Raw genomic sequence first — 17027 nt, 5'->3', positions numbered from 1 at the left:
GAGGAGAGGGAAGAGAAGAAAGAGAGGGAAGAGGAGGAAGAAAAAAAATACAAAGTCCTAGGCATTAGAAACTTACTTTTGCTATATTTATATTTAAAAATCATCTTCAAACTTAGCTTGAAACACCATAAATATCTGAGAATATAAAATATACAAGTTTTTGTTTGTTTTCCCATCAGGATGCTGTTCTTCACAGTACCTATTTGTAAGTAAACTGAAACGTGTCATCTGAGACCTTGCTTCACTGTCTTCAGGGTTATAAGGGCTTGGGGCGCTCCTTCCTGATGACAGGAAAAGCTGTCAGATGGCTTCTCCCCAGCAAGGGAGACGGTGGCATGAAAACCTAGCACTGCATTGGTCATACTAATATAGCACACTCCATCACTACTTACCCAGACCACAGCTGAGAAAAGCAATGTGTTCAGCTCAGCTCTCCCATGGAGCTGGCTGCTTTGTAAAGCAGAAACAGGATCCCTGTAAAGCTGCCAGGGCAGCATCAAGGGCTGAGGAAGAGTAGACAGGATGATTTATGAGGGGTTCTTACCTTAGCAATGAGTCTAAAAATAAGTCTGCTCGCTTCTCCCTCACAACGATAAATGCCATAGCATTTCTCAAGAGGACTGTGATACAGAAAAGCTTGAGACCCAGCACAAGCAGCGCAGAAGAGCAGGGAGAGGAGGGGCTGCAACACTGAGGAATGCTCCTTTTGTGCTTTTAATCCTAACTGAGCTGACTGGATGGAAAACTGGTTTTGTAAGGTGATACAAATGCTATGTATATAAAATATGCCTAGAAAAACTTACTATTTACAGATATATTATGAACATATTTTATTCCCAGATTTTAAAAAAAAAAAACACCATATCTCTTAAGCTGCCATTTTAGCAGATTTTCAGAGACTCTCATCTCAGCATGCTAATGGCAGCAGGAGTTATCTTTTATTTATGAATGGCCAAGAAAGATGATATTGGTACAGGTTCAGATTTCCTTAGCACTCATTTTGGGCATCTAGCAATTAGCCAGCGTTAACAAATGCCCATGTCAGTTTTCATTTTCACAGACTACTCTATTGGTGACTTGCTCAAGTCTACATTGCTGCCTGTTTATTAGGGTTACTACTGCTGTAATTCGACAACTTGGGGGAGCTAAGGATTGATTTGGCTTATTCTTCCTTATCACCGAAGAAGCCAAGATAGGAACTCAAATGTGGCAGGAATCTAGATGCTGAGCAAGCCATATGTGGAACTAGTCAGTAAGCTGTACTCACAGAACCCAGGACCACCAGCCCTGGGGTGGCACCACTCACAATGAGATGGGCCCTCCCCTATCAACCACTGAATAAGAAAATGTTCTACCAGGCTTGCCTACAGCCAGAGCTTATGGAGGCCCTATAGAGTCTAACTTCCCTCTGAAATGTCACAAAGAAAAATGACATCACTCACCCATCCTTAGCAGCCATCAATTGCCAGTAAGCACCCCAACTAGGGTTGAAGCCTCATAAACACCTCTCCCAGCCAGACAGGAACACTGACTGGCTTGTCTGTGTAGGTCATGTGCAGGTAAGCATCAGAGCTGTAAGTTCCTGAGTGCGATGGCCACATCCTGTCCAGAAGACAGCATGTGACAGCGCTTCTCCCCATCTACTTGTCTTTATTTTCCTACCTCTCTTTCTTTTGTGATGTTCCCTGAACTTTGATGGTAGAATAAATGTCTGACTTAGGACTGAACACTCAATTGTCATTTATTCTCAACACATTGACCATCTATGAGTCTTGTTATTGCTTGATACCTACTGCAAAAGCAAGTTTCTCTGACTAAGGTTGAGAATAGCACTAATCTATGGGTACAAACATTACTTTTTTTAGAAGGCAATTTGATAACATCTCCATTGAGCAAAATAATAGCAGTAGGTAAACTGAGACTTACACCTCCCTCAACCATAGGTCTTTGACCAGCTTAATATTACAAGGTATAAATTCTTTTTTGTGAAACAAGCCTCCAATGCAAGGAGAAAACCATTGGTTATACCTCTGACAGTCGTGCCACTATTGGACTTTGCCTGACAGGAATTGTAGCATTGTGGGTATAGCTTGACATCTGTCTTTCTGCATCAGTGTACTAGTTATTTATTTTAGTGGGACTCTGCTAAGGTTCTAGGAATTCAGGTTATCAGAAACAAGTGATTTCACAAGGAATAAAAATAATTGAGTCAGGCACCAGAGTGGTGGCTCAGGAGTTAAGAGAATTCAATGTTCTATGGGGGTTCAGTTTCTAGAGCCCATGTGATAACTACAGTACATACTTACAGGCACATATATAACACACACACACACACACACACACACAAGCTTAAGAAACAAACAGAAAGCTTTACTGATTACAGTCATGCGTTTCTCAATTTTCTCCCTTTTCCTTTTTTTCAGTGAGCATGTTTTTGAACACGTTAACCCCAAAGTTCTACGTGGCCCTGACAGGCACATCCTCCCTAATATCAGGACTTATTTTGGTAAGTGATGGAATTCTTCTAATTTAAAAACTTATTAGCATGTATGTTACTGTGACTATTTTTAAGGAATAATCTGGGAGAATATACATCAGCAGTTTTCAATATTCATTTTGTGTGTGTTCATGTTAGATGGGAATGAAGAGGAGAATTCTGCTTACCCAGGTTATATTTCTGCAATCCGTTCTTTTGTGGGAAGAAAAACGACTCTTAATATGGGGGACAATCAGAGATGTTCCTAGACCAGATTCTAGTATCTAAACATCTAAAATGTGCTGGGACCATTGCTCAGTGGTAAGAACTTGCCTCATATTCATGAAGCCCTGGATTCAGTTCCCATCACCACAAAACGTAGACAGACAGACAGACAGACAGACAGACAGACAGACGGCTATATATTGCTGATGCATAAAAGTTACTTAGTTCAACTAAGACTGGTTTTCATGTGTAATGTATATTAGATGTAATATTGTTAGGAATAATTTTTACAAGTGTTGATACGGATTCTGGCATTCACAACCCTTTCCTCCCTCCATCTTCTATTCATTCAGTGTTTACATTCACTTCTTTATTTCTTCCTTTAAGAAAAAAAATCTCATATAGGTTAAAAAAATCCTATCATCTTACAACTTCATGACCTTATAGTCTGTAACAGCTATAGATAGGAAGGATCATATTACCTATCGTAATTCACTGTAGTGAACTTTATGGGGCTGTCTAAACTCAGTGAGCCTATTCTCACATAACTTAATAATCTTTAAAGGAGAGAAATTTTCAAAAGTTTTTCTCCACATCCAAAATCTTGTGATTACTAATTATTGTAGAATAGGGACAAGTAAAAAATTATAGTGTTATTATTACTTTAAAAATGAATTATCAATAGAAAGAAATTTAAGGGGAGATAGGTACAAACATGTCAAGCAAAGAGAATTCCTTTACCTGGAATAATGAAAGATTTCAGAAGCCTGAGCTTATAAGATGGAGAAAGGCAGATTCTGCAAACAGAAGTTAGTAGAAAATGGCAATGTGGAGTACGAGCATCCTTTTGAGATAAGAGAGCATCTCTAGGTTCAGCTTGTTATGTCTGCTTCACATGGGTTATGTGAAATGTGCAAAGGTGGTCTTATGGAGCCACCCCAAGATAAAAATATATGTACAAAGCCCAGAGCTGAGTGCAAACTTCAACCTGAGGCAAGAGGCCTTGTATTAAAGCTCACTCATAGACAAGAAGTATTGTAGTTGGTAGCATGCTGCCCCTTAAACATCCACTGCCCACACATGCATCTCTGAAAACTCTTGCCTGTTCAGGAATTTGAGGAAAGTAAGGGCACTGTTATAGACAGTTGCTCATAAAACCATCAGGTTGGCTATTAACTTATTCTGTCCAGGGACTGTATTTTATTCTAACAATGACTTCCTCCTGATTTTAGTGTTAAATTTCTCTTGTGAAATAATGGTGATAATGTGTGATATAATTTTACTATAAATACTTGGCAAATGAGTTGTAGCAATCCCACATTCATCTTTAGCCTTGGTCAGGTGATTGTTGCACTGAGGACATTGTAATAGAACACAAAATCTGACAGTCTGAAAGCCGTGGTTGGTGAGAGCTCACCAGTCTCAAGGATTCCTCCAACTGAACCTGCAAGATGACACAGACCATCAGCAAAACAGATATTAACTAATGAAAATATTTTTAATCTGACTAGGACAAACAAATGGAGGAGAAAATATTTTGGTAATCTCTAATGTTCCCCAATGTAGGTGATGTAGACAGAGAAAAATGATCAGAGAACATTGCTAGGAAAACCCAGAGAAAAATTCAAAAAATAGCAAAAGTGTGAGAATGAATCACTCCAGAAGCTTCTACTTTATGGATGAAATGGAAGATTTTTCATTGGGAGGTTGCATGTTTGCTATTTAGAGCTAGGTAAGAAATTATAGTAGCATGCTGGGAGTTGCTCAATAGCTAGGAGAAGGCTTGTCATGGGTAATAGTAACAGGAAGGGAGTTATGTCCAGCCTCCCAGTGATTGAAGAGGAAGACCACGAGGGACTGGGCAACGTGAACATTCTAAGATTCCAGGGTCATTAGGTCTAAGCTTTTATTGTTCAGGTGGGAAACTTGAGAGTTCTCAAAAAAAGAAAAGGGACTCTTGGGTTTCAAGTTATGCAATTTCCTTGTGGCAAAGTAGTCAGGCCTCCGACCTATACTTTCACTTGCTTGATAAGTTCCTGTAAGTGCATTGTGAAAACATAAGACATACACCCCCTACACACACATATTTCTTTTTCTTTTTTATAAAACGAAGAATGTTTTATTCTTCAGAAGTCCAGCATGCTGGGGTCTCCAATTCTAAGATGGTGATGCACAAGTGCTTGCAGGCCCAGTTTAAAGCACATTAGGGGAATTCTAGGGAGGGGTAGGTGACCTCTATCTTTGGCTCTATCTCTAGGGACATTCTGGAACCATTGCTGGGGAAGTCAAGAAACTGTTGCTGAGGAGGTCTGGAAACTACTGCTGACCCTGTCCTTGTCTCAGGCCAGGTGGCTGGGCAGCTTCTGAGGCCTGCACTTGCCTGGAATTGACCAGTTCTTGGAAACAGAGATTTAGGTCTACTCTCTTGAACTGCTAATTTGAAGCCTGTCATGGAGTCAGCCTGTCTGATTTCCCCCTTTTGGGCCATCTCAAGTCTTTGAGATGTTTCTGTGGGCTGGTATTATTGTTTGAGAATCATCAATTGAATGATAGAAATCTGTTCCTCATTGATTACATAGTAACCATAAGTCAAGGCCTACATTAGTAGGATAAGATAACTGGTCAGGGTGGAGACAAGGGTGGTCAGACAAGGAGACTGGTTGAAGAAGAATTCATACCAACCTGGAGACTGTTCTTTTTCTATTCTTCTGTTTTGTAGTCTCTTCTGACTAAGGCCATGGATTCTTTGACCACCTTAGTGGCCTACATAGAAACAACATTCCTCACCTAACGCTGCACAGAGTCCTCACTGCTATAGGAACAGCAAGTCTAGGCCTCCTCTGTTCTGTAAGACTACTTCTGCCAGGGAGGACAGGGAATCCTGCAGGGCTGTGATGGACTTTTCTATCTCCTGTATATATGGATCTATCGCCATCCATAGGGCCTTGTAATTTTTATCTTGGCGTATTAAGGCTGAGGTCCCTACACTAGCAGTTCCATCTAGCCCTATGCCAAGGACAGAACATAGTAACACAGTGGAAGTGGCCACCTTTTTAACATAATTGTTTGGAGGTCCTAGCTGGTTGAAGACATCCTCCCAGAGTAAAAAGTCACTCTGGGTACAAGCTGTACTAGAATAAAAATCCTCAGTCATATTTACAACCAGGCCATAAATGCATGGAGTAAGCCCTGAGGTACAAGCCCGCCAAACATCCTCTTGGGGCAGCATGTATCCTGCAACAGTAGGAGTTACAGTGTGGTTGCAGAGGTAGGAATAGGCTGGGAGTACCTTATTTCCAATGTAGAGTCCTTGTCCGGTAACCAACAGTTCTGTGTTAAATCTGGGTTGGGAGGAGTTAAGAACTGGCAGTCCAATCAGCCTTCTTGCCATCCACTGTGAACTTGATGACAAGGTTGTTGCATTGTTCCTTGGGGGCACCCAGATAGTAAGGGGACTCCCAGTTTATCCACAGTTGCAGCATTAACATGGGAGTGGTATATCCATGTCCTGATCTTATTTATCTTAACAGCCATAGGCATGGTCAGGATCATGGTGTGCAGTCCTTTCCAGCAAGGTTCCAGAGTTTTGTGGTTATGTCTTTTAATCCATACTTCATCACCTGGTTCAGAGAAATAGGGGTTAGGAGAAGGAGCTGACTCATAAACCTAGCAGATGGCAGGCCAATGTTGCTTCTGGATCCTATGGAGGGCTTCCAATAATTTTACAAACTTATGTTGGTCATATTCATCTCAGATATCAGACTGGAGGTTAGGCAGCATGAGAGGGTGGCTCCCAAATAGGATCTCAAAGGGGGGGTGAGACTTAAAGTATAGGGGTATTCCTAGTCTTATATAAGGCATAAGTTAGGAGAAAGCCCAGTCAACTTCAGTTTCAAGGGTTAATTTGGTCAAAGCCTCTTCCAGGGCCTGATTCATCCTCTCTGCTTGCCCTGAACTCTGGGATCTGTAGGCACAATGTAATTTCCAATTGGTCCCTAGAACCTGTGCTAGAGATTGAGTTACCTGAGAGATAAATGCTGGTCCATTGTCAGACTGTCTTAGTTACGGCTTTACTGGTGTGAACAGACACCATGACCAAGACAAGTCTAATAAAGGACAACATTTAATTGAGGCTAGTTTGCAGGTTCAGAGGTTCAATCCATTATCATGAAGGTGGGAGTATGGCAGCATCTAGGCAGGCATGATTCAGGCAGAGCTGAGAGTTCTATATCTTCATCTGAAGGCTGCTAGTGGAAGACTGACTTCCAGGTAGCTAGGATGGGGGTCTTAAGCCCACGCCCACAGTGACACACCAACTGCAAGAAGGCCACACCTCCTAATAGTGCCACTCCCTGGGTCAAGCATATACTAATCATAACACAGACCCAAGCAGGGTAGGCAAACCATACCTGGGTATGATGTCTTCCAGAAGCTTCTTTGCCACTATATTGACAGTCTCCTTCTTCATAGGGTAGGCTTCTACCCCTGCTGAAAAGGTATCTATAAAAACTAGCAAATACTTGTATCCATATGTTCCTGGTTTTATTTCTGTATAATCTATTTTCCAATTAGTTCCTGGCCATTGACCCCTGATTCTGGTTCCTAGAGTTGCTCTTTGATTAGGGCCTGAGGAGTTCACAGCCTGGCAGGTGGCATAGTCTGAGATTTTCTGATCAACCAAGTGTCCTAAGTCAAATATTTTGTACCTTGCCTTTCACAGCACTTCCTTCAGTTTTTGGTAACCTAGGTGTAAACCTTGATGAATCTGATGGATGAGTTGCTTAGCAAACTCCTTAGGTAGGATGGTGCAGCCTTCAGAGGTCAGCAACCATCCATCTCTTCTGTAAACTCCTTGGCATTTCACCTGATATCATTTGTCTTCAGCAGTATATTTAGGGATGGCTGGGGGGGGGGGGCGCTGTAAAATGACCAGGATGTTGGCAGTAGATGCTTGGGTGGCCTCCTTTTTGGCTTTATCAGCTAGCCTCTTCTCTCAGGCTATTTCTGATATCCCTTTCTGATGCTAGGGGCAATGAATTGTGGCCACTTTGAGAGCAAGCCATAATGCCATTTATAGAGCAAGAATTTCTTATTTTTGATAGTTTTTCTTTCAGCAGTCAATAATCCCCTCTTGGGATATGGTCCCATAGCAAAGACATATCTGCTGTTAGTGTAGATGTTAGCTATGGCCCCTTTGGCCAGTTTTAAAACCCGAGTTAGAGCCTTTAGTTCAGCTTTCTGGGCTGAAGTTCCAGCAGCAAAACAGTTGCCCAAATAGTAGAGTCCAAGTCTACTACTCCTGCCCCTACAAACCTGGTTCCATTCTGGATGAAGCTGCTCCCATCCATGAAGTAGATATATTCTGGCCAGAGTATGTCAGTCAATTCTGGCATGATGTTCTTTACATGCCCCAGAAATACAGAGCAATCATGCTTGCATGTCTGAGGATGGATCAGGTAACAGGGTGGCTGGGTTTAGGGAAGATGATGGGTTATATCTTATGTGAAGAAGATTCAGAAGTAGAACCTGAAAATGCACCAGTCTGTTGAACAGCCATTGGCTGGGTTGATTCTTGAAGGTCCCCTTAATAGCATGGGAGTGGGGGGTTGGTGATCACAAGTTCCTGCTCTACAGTTACTTTTGTCAGCATCCTTGACTAGCAGGGAAGTAGCAGCTATGATCTGGAGGCAGGCTGACCATCCTTGGGCCACTGGCTCCAGCTTCTTAAATGAATAAGCCACAGGTCTTTTCCATGGTTCCAAAGTTTGTGTGACTTTGCTATCCCCTTTGCTATCGCCTTTCTCTGATCCACATACAGGTGGAAAGGTTAGTGAATGTCCGGGAGGACAAAGGCTGGTGCCTCCAATAAGGCTCTTCCTAGAGTCTTAGAAGCCATGTCTATCTCAGGGGTTTGTTCTATTTTGTCTTCTTGGACGCTGGTGGCCTCATATAATGGTTTGGCTATCTCAGTGAACCTTGACACCCTCATATAATGGTTTGGCTATCTCAGTGAACCTTGGCACACAAAGTCTACAAAATCGCCAGATTCCAGAAACTCTTGTACTTGCCTTTGGGTTGATGGAACTGGGATGCTCAGGATGGTTTGCTTCTGGGTCATCTGACATGTCTGGGTCAGCCCCCTGAATATGTACCCCAAATAGTTGTCCTCGGGTTGACAAAGCTGGGTCGCCTTAGCAGACACTAGGTAGCCATGTTGACTCAGTTCCTGTAGCAGGTCTCCTAGCATGTCTCCAAGACAGGCCCACAATCAGCATGGCATCTCCTTACTTGAGCACAGTTATTTGGGGGTGGGCCCACCCGTACTCACTCGAGTCCTCATGCAGTGCCTTGTCAAAGACGGTATGTGAGTGCTTGAATCCTTGAGGCAAGCATGTCCAAGCCAGTTGTCCCTTAAAGCCTCTCTCCAAGTCTTACCATTAAAGGCAAATAGAGGCTGGCTTTTGGATGCCAGAGGCAAATTTATTCAGTGGCTGAAGCTTCCAACGGATGTCTGGGCCAGCTTGGTTAACAGAAGCTATGTTCACAGCTGACTGGTGCTCTCTGGCTTCTGGGTCAAAAGCAGTGCTGGTCCTATAGGCTTCTAAAAGTCTTTCTAGATATTCCCTGGGGCTATCATTCTTCCCCTGCACCACATGGCTCACTTTAGATAAATTTGTGGGTCACCTGGTAGCCTCTCGGAGACACCCCCCCCATCAGAATCTAGTGGTGGAGCCTCTCCAGAGCCTCTCCTTACCTTCAGCAGTGTTAAAATCCTAGTAGTGTCGAGTCAAAGGAAAGGCTGCGTGGATATCAGCCTGGACTTGAGTGGAAAGCTCTTTTGCTCTCAGAACCAATTTCTGAGTGGCTCCCAGGATCCACTTTCTCTCCTCTGTTGTGAAGAGGACCTGGAGCAGTTTAGGACAGTCATTGCAGGTGAGCAGCTGAGTCAGCATGATTGAATCTAGAGGACCTGTGAGAACTGATGGTCTTTCTAAAAATGGGGAGTTCTGCAACTTCCAATTTTAAAGATCATTATTGTTAAATGGCATATATGTCATGAACTGTCTCCCCTGAGCATCTGGGGGGAGGGGTCTCATAACCCTTAGTAGAAGGGATAAGGCCTTAGTAGAGTTGGCCCTCTGGGCAGTATGGGCCTAGTGTGAGGGAACTCCAAGTGGAGTCAGGAGAGTCAGGGGAGTCAGGGTCTGCTCTTCCTTCTACCTCTGCTGGCTGTAGGAACAGGAACACAAGGAGAGGGACAGAGATCCTCCTCCTTGTAGCAGAAAGGCGGAGCAAGGCAGGAGACCAAGGCTGGCCCTCCTGTAGAGGAATAATGATAGGGAGTGGCAAGGCCCATAACAACAAAAAGGTCTTATCCAAGCAAAGGGCTTCTTGATCAGGTGTTGCCACATAATGATATATAGCAGTTGGTTCCAGTGGCCCTGGCCTCATAAACCAAACCTTCACCCTATAATGATGGGGAGATATAAGGTCCCCTCCTCGGGACCTTTATAGGTAGGCCATTCATTCCTGCAAAAGACAGTTAGTTTGTGGGGACGAACAACCAGATTGGAGTCTTCTGCGACTCAGCAAAAGTCCTTAAAATGGTTCAATACCCAGTGGGGTGCTTTGTGCCTGTCCCATCCTAGGAATCAAAGAAAAATTTGTATGAGAGGGCAAAAAGCACAAACAGAATACACACAGACAAACACAGAAGGACATTCCAAGGAAAACAAAAGCCAAACAAAAAGGCTGTCTCAGATGGCCTTCCTCCCTGTGCATGGCAGGCCCATATACTCACTGCCAGTCCAGAATCCAGATAAAAACTAGCAAATTCTCCTACTTCTGGTAGGGGTTTGGGAGCATCCTCCATTGCCCATGGCTTGGTGACAAAATACATGTCCTCCAGATTAAACCCAAAACAGAAACACAGAGATAGACAAAAGACAGCTGGGCACCTGGACTTATTGATCAGAAAAACACTCCACTGTTTGGTTCAGGGGGTCTCTAGTGAAGCCCAGACAAGAGCTCTCAAATGTTAGGGTTCATGATTCACCAAAGGATGATACCCCAGACTCAAATATTATGTAAAAGCAAAGAGTGTTTTATTCTACAGAAATCTAGCATCCTGGGGCCTCCCATTCCAAGATGGCGACCATCAGTAGTTTTTCCAAACAAGTTGAGACTGGCTGTGAATTTGCTAAGCTCCCTGTCTCACTGGCTGCTCTCTGTGGTTCCTGTGGCCACAACCCATGCAGGCAGACTCTTTCTGCTTGACTTCATGGTGCCTCATTGCCTGCCTCCCTTTGATGAGCTTAAGCCGGTCCTGCCACAGGAAAGGTACATGTCCTCACACTCTAAACGGGCCAGTTCCGCCCTCTATCTACCATTGAGGATGATTTCACTCTGCCCACGTAGCCTTGCTGGGCAATTGATGTTCATTCCAAAGGAGAAAATATTGGAGTTTGGTTTTACTTTGAAAATAGGTTGGCATGTAAAGAAAATAATCCTTTTAATCAAAATGCTGGTAGAGAAATTGCTATATATGATAGTGAAATTTATACATGCATCCTTGTATCCCTATTAACTTGATATAGAATGCCCTGTGCCTGTGTTTATGTATATATAGCATATATATATGCAAATATATGTTATGTGCAAAGGTATAAAAAAGGCATGCAAGTCATACTTTTAAATGTCAGAATAAGTAACAAAATAAAAAGTACTAGTTCATGGTTGGATGTAAAAGATTCATCTTTTGGAAGGTGGTAGAAGATACGGCACTGGGAAGAACTCAGCAGTAAGAAAAGCAACATGTCTATTGGTGGTGTCCTTGTTCAGAGCTTGTTTTGGAAGCTCCATTGTTGAGGTATTATGGGGGAAGCATCCATGTCATTTCTAGAAGATACAATCTCACAGCTGATTTGCTGGTCTCCTGGCTCTTGCAGTCTTTCTGATCCCTCTTGTGTGATGTTCCCTGAACCTTAGGTTTTACAAATGTATCAACTGGGGCTAGACTCCCCATGGTGGATAGGTCTCTGAATTTTGATAAGTTATGGTTTCCTGTAATGTATGTTTTCTATTTTAAAGACAAGTTTCTCTGATGAGGAGTGAAAGAGACACTATCACTAAACAAAGGGTTATAGAAAACTAAGGAATGCTGAGACAGGAAGACATAGTCTTCCCGGAGAGGAGCCCCTAATTCCTTATCTAATACTAATTGGTCATCCCTGAAATTGTATACATACAAATAATGCTAACTGGCCTGAACAACTTGTATTATATATTTATGCTTTTGTGTGTGTATGGTAGGTGTGAAAGTGATTGGAAGGAGAGAAAGGAAAGAGAGAAATGATGTGATCATATTTTAATTAAAAAAATCTTTAATCAGTTAAAAAACAAAACAGTACTTGAGTTCTCACTGGACCAGGTACTGAGTAAGCACCTGGTTAGTGCTTATTGTTTCAATTAGTGCTCATTGAAATTCAAAGTGCTGGATATAACCCATGTGTTCATACGATTGAGTGTAAACAGACACGGAGATGATGTAATTTGGTCCAAGGTTATATAGCAGATAAGTGGTAAGAGGCAGGTCCTGATCTCTTTATGGTCTCTTTTATCCCCATTCAAAGTCACAGAATGAGGTAGTTGTTCTGTCTCCTTTCAACTCTTCATCTAAAGAACTTGACCTGTTATTCATATAGATCAAATGCTGGCAATTCTGGAGCTGAGGGTGAAAAGAAAAAACAACTTGGAGGCGCTTGATTAGAAGGGCCTTTAGATGGTGCAGTGGCTCCTGTTTGCCAGGTTGAGTTAGGAATTAAGCGATCCAACCCTCAGCTCTAGTATATAAAATGACATGTTGTGGGGGTCAGATTTTGGGGGAGTCTGCAGACGATGAAATGAAGATGAGCCCTTCTCATCTTACAATCGTTTGGGTTTACCATGAAAATGAATGATCTTCTAAAGGAGCCAGGCGAAGACTATATAGAGAAGCTTGTCAGGATCTGTGCACAGGAGCATTTGACTGGATTAACAATTAGACACAGCAAAACTGGAGAAGATGAACAAACTAGCAATGGATAAAAAGACAGAACCAACCAATTTGTCTTTTCTAATTTGCATTAAGGCACAAATTAGTAAACTTGCAAGCTGGGGAACTCCAGGGCAGTAAAGACCTATAGACTAGACATCCAGAAAAGGCTTGCTCATCCTGCTTGTTGAGTGTCGATGGGTTGACAGCTAGGCTTTACCTGTCTATTGCTTTGCTATGTCATTCTGCCTTCCTAAAAGTGCTGCCTGGGAAGGTAGTTAGCAGCACATTCGAGCACTTGGTATTTTTCATTTTCACAGACTCATAGAAACGGACCCAGTGCATGTGAAAGAAATGAGTAGGGAGAATGGAAAAAGGAAGGGAAATCTGAAGAAGAGAAAGGAGGCCCGTGGTAGAGTGAAAGACTGCAGTGTTTTCACATAGGGTTTTCTTTCCTATTTGGTCACGAAAATTAGTCAGATGTGGCCAGCTTAGAACACAGAACAACACTTAGCATAACTTACCCATATTTTATTCTTGTGATCCTTTATGGTCCTCTTCCCTTCTAAATTGGAAATGGTTTATTTGTTTGGTTTTAGATTTATTATCTTATGTATGTGAGTATGTTCCCAGAGTTTATGTATGTATGTTTACTATGTATGTGTCCAGTGCCCTCAGAAGCCAGAAAAAGAGTTAAATTCTCTGGAACTGTACCTACAGATGGGTGTGGACCACTATTTGGGTGCTTCTGCAAAAGTGGTAAATGCTCTTAATTGCTGAGCCATCTCTTCAGCTTCCATATATGTACTCTGAGCACACTGCTTGACACTTAAAGAACAGCAGTTGACTGCATACATAATACAGTGAGTACATGAATTAGCTACATCTGAATTATCTGGGGAGCTTGCTTTGAATTTTGAGGACTGCTTTAATCAGAATCTGTGGAGTATGAAAGGACAGGTACCATCACAGTATGAACTACAGGGCTTGGGACAGATGACACAAGCAAAATCCTTCCCACTCTTCATGATCCCATGACTACTAGTTGGCCCCAGGAGAGTGGTTCTCATCTCCAGGCAACAATAATAAATGGTACAGTAGAAAATCCTATCCAGTCAATATATGTGCATGTAGGTGGGCTTCTGAACTTGAAGAATGCCTCATCTTCCTGCCTCTTTTAGGCTTTGCAGCAGGAGCCCAGAAATGAGAGTGGGAGGGTATGAGTGTCAGTTCCACACATAGCTGCCACAACTGTTCAGGGAAACAGGTGGCTACTGAGGGACTGGCTGAGAGTTAGGGAGCAGGAGGCCAGACCCTGCACAGCAGCTACACAGTATTTATAAACAAAGCATGCAGAAAGAACGAGCTGCTTGCTCTTATTTCTTCCTTCTTCACTTCCTTCTTTCTTTAGCTTTTCCCTCCCTCCTTCCCTTCCTCCCTCCCTCCTCTTCTCCCTCCCTCCCTCCTTCTTCCTTCTTGCTTTTTTTTCTTTTTAGTTAATGTCAGCGTCTTGAGTTGTGAGTAAGGGATTTTGAAAGGGCCGTTGGTATGAAGGAAAGGATACAGTCAAGAATTCAAACAGAGAGTAAAAATAGTTACAAGTGTCACTGTAGTGCTTGTCAGTTGCCTTGGTTTTATCTCAGATGCTCAGAGGATCTTCTTTTGTTAAAGAAAATAATGTGTACATACATGGGCAGGCATACAACACACACACACACGTATGTGTGTACAAATGCAGATGTGCAGGCACACATGGTAAATTACCTTTCACAGGACTGCGTTTCCTAGAATCTTGGCATCATGCCTCTTGGTCATTCATGATTTTGTACCTTCAGATTTTCTCTTTTCATGTCTTCTTGTCCATTTCAAAAGTGTGTGTGAGCCTTTCTTTAAAACAAAAACAAACCAAAAACCAAAAGGACATCAACAAAAATAACACCCCCCCCCCAAATAAAAGAAACCCTTAACAACTCTTCTGTTTATTTAGGTTACATGCAGTTAATCCACTGGCCTACCATCATCATCTACCCATCCGGCATTATAATCATTGCATTAGCTTTCCCTTTCCCATTCATTGCTCACCCTGACTTGACTATACACACTAGAAAACAGCCCCATAGAATCCAGGTAACCAGCCAAGGTTACTCACTGGTCCTGGCTTTCTAGGTAAGAGTATTTTGATTTTAATCTAGATAGAGTTAATGTTGGCTTCTTAAACGCCATACTCTGTTGATGGTTCGAATTCTTAATCTGTATTACTTAATCTGTATTACTCTAGAGATGGTGCAGGGCTAGGAGAAAATGTAGTAGAAAGATTAAGGTTTTAAAATTAAGAAATGCATAATTTTACATTTTAAATTCTAAATAAGTCATTTGGCAGACAAGAGAGATTCCCCACTTCCCAGTATGCCAGAGCTACTAAGCTAGGATCTCTAAGAACTATTTTAAAACCTAAATTTGTTTATGAATGCTTCACTGTTTACACTGTAGGTATGCACCAGGGAAATGTATTCAAAGTGACACCAAATATGTATGCATTAAATAACACCATCTGCCCATCTGAATCCATTCAGCACTTTAAAAATATTGTGAAGTGTTCCTCAAAATCTGATGAGTTTTAGAATAGAGAGACGATTGTTATTCTACTACCTCAAATTAAAGATCTTGGTTAATTAAAGTTTGGATTGGCTACCTTCCTTTTCTTTTGATACATACTGGAAGAACAGGTGCCATTCTTTATACTAGTGTCCCCTCTGTAAAGACAACTTTTATTTGCCAGATGTTAATTTGGTCTCAGACACTTAAGCCCACCCTTTGTAGCTGTGATGGTTTGTATATGCTCAACCCAGGGAGTGGCACTATTAGAAGGTGTGGCCCTGTTGGAGTAGATGTGGCCCTGTTGGAGTAGGTGTGTCACTGTGGGCCTGGGCTTTAAGACTCTCATCCTAGCTCTCTGGAAGTCAGTATTCTGCTAGCAGCCTTCAGATGAAGATGTAGAACTCTTAGCACCTCCTGCACCATGTCTGCCTGGATGTTGCCATGTTCCTCCCTTGATGATAATGATGAACCTGTAAGCCAGCCCCAATTAATCGTTGTCCTTATAAGAGTTGCCTTGGTCATAGTGTCTGTTCACAGCAATAAAAACTTAGCTAAGATAGTTAATTCTTTCTGAATTCTGGCTGACTGGTTCAACTCAGCCATTCTACCTGAAACTCTTCTTCAAGCTGATTGATTCAACCTGTCTACTCTGGGATTCTCACTGAATTGCTCTTTTTGGCCACAAACTAACTCTGGCAATTTGCTCTAATCTTATGGCTACTTCTTATTCTCTAGCTCCAACTGCCTCTGCATGGACTCATGAATGAGTTCAACTCCACTGCACTGCAGTCACTGCATTGCTTCCCAGCTTAACTGACTGACTTACTCTCTGCACTGCTCTTAAATAACTTCTCTTTCCTGTGCTGGTTTCCTGGGAATTGGGTATATCCTATCTCTGACTCATTCTGGCAAATCTTTTTCTGATTTGTCACTTTTTCCCTCACTTAGATATTATTGTTTGGGATTAAAGGTGTGTAGGAAAGGATTCCAGCTGGAAGGAATAAATATGTGTACTAAGGGTGTGTCTGCCCTCCAGCCTGATCACACAGACCTAAAAGATTTTTGAATGTTATCAGAGCAGCCATATTGCTGGATTAAAATTCCTCTGCTTCCCTCTATACTGATGGGACAGTAGTATTGATGTTCTATGATCAGTCTGGAAAGACATACTTCCCTGCTCCCAAACAACTAAAGTGTCTTTACTTATCTGTTATTTTTGCACTATAAAGGTAGGACAATTTAGAGACAAGGTCTGTCTTATCCTAATGCAAATGTTCAGTTAATTTGAGGCCCTTATCTTAGGCAATTATCTGGTCACATTTGATAGACTAGTTCTGAATTGGTTTTTATAGTTAAGAAAGCAGAGAGAGACTGTCAGAGGACACTTAGAGGGAAATGAAAGACTGCCTGTGTGTCTGGTCTAGTTTAACTGAAGTGTTGTTATGTTATTTGCTTGTTCAATAAAGAGGCTTAGGTAAGAGAGTAGCAGAGAGAGCTGGGGCTTAATTAGCTTTGTGATTTACGTCAGGTCACTGCGTCTTGATGAATAGTCCTTGTTCCTCATCATAAGTGGATTCCCTACATTGTTCTTCGAGGTCCTTTTTAGTGTTGCTCTGTGGTATCTGAAATCTCAAGGTTTAGTGTATGTGATGAATACTAGCATGTCGTGGGTACTGTGGTCTGAAGCATGGACTT

General features: G+C 42.2%; 1 protein-coding gene across 6 annotated transcripts in view; it reads left to right on the top strand.

The window, feature by feature from the left end:
• The window catches only part of St7 (suppression of tumorigenicity 7), a 254759-nt gene that overhangs the window by 133435 nt on the left and 104297 nt on the right, over nucleotides 1-17027 (top strand). For all 6 annotated transcript variants that reach the window (XR_003712811.1, XM_028778445.1, XM_028778448.1 and 3 more), the window contains exon 2: nucleotides 2424-2506. Coding sequence is in view for 5 of the 6 variants with exons in the window: in XM_028778445.1 (XP_028634278.1) it covers nucleotides 2424-2506 (83 nt within the window). In the remaining variant the exon portion in view is untranslated. The remainder of the gene's footprint in view (nucleotides 1-2423; nucleotides 2507-17027) is intronic.

The sequence above is a fragment of the Grammomys surdaster genome, unplaced genomic scaffold (genome assembly GCF_004785775.1).
Source record: "Grammomys surdaster isolate TR1022 unplaced genomic scaffold, NIH_TR_1.0 335, whole genome shotgun sequence".
In the NCBI taxonomy this organism is placed as follows: domain Eukaryota; kingdom Metazoa; phylum Chordata; class Mammalia; order Rodentia; family Muridae; genus Grammomys; species Grammomys surdaster.
The sequence above is the reverse complement of the archived record's forward strand: the minus strand, read 5'-3'. Positions and strand labels throughout refer to the sequence as shown.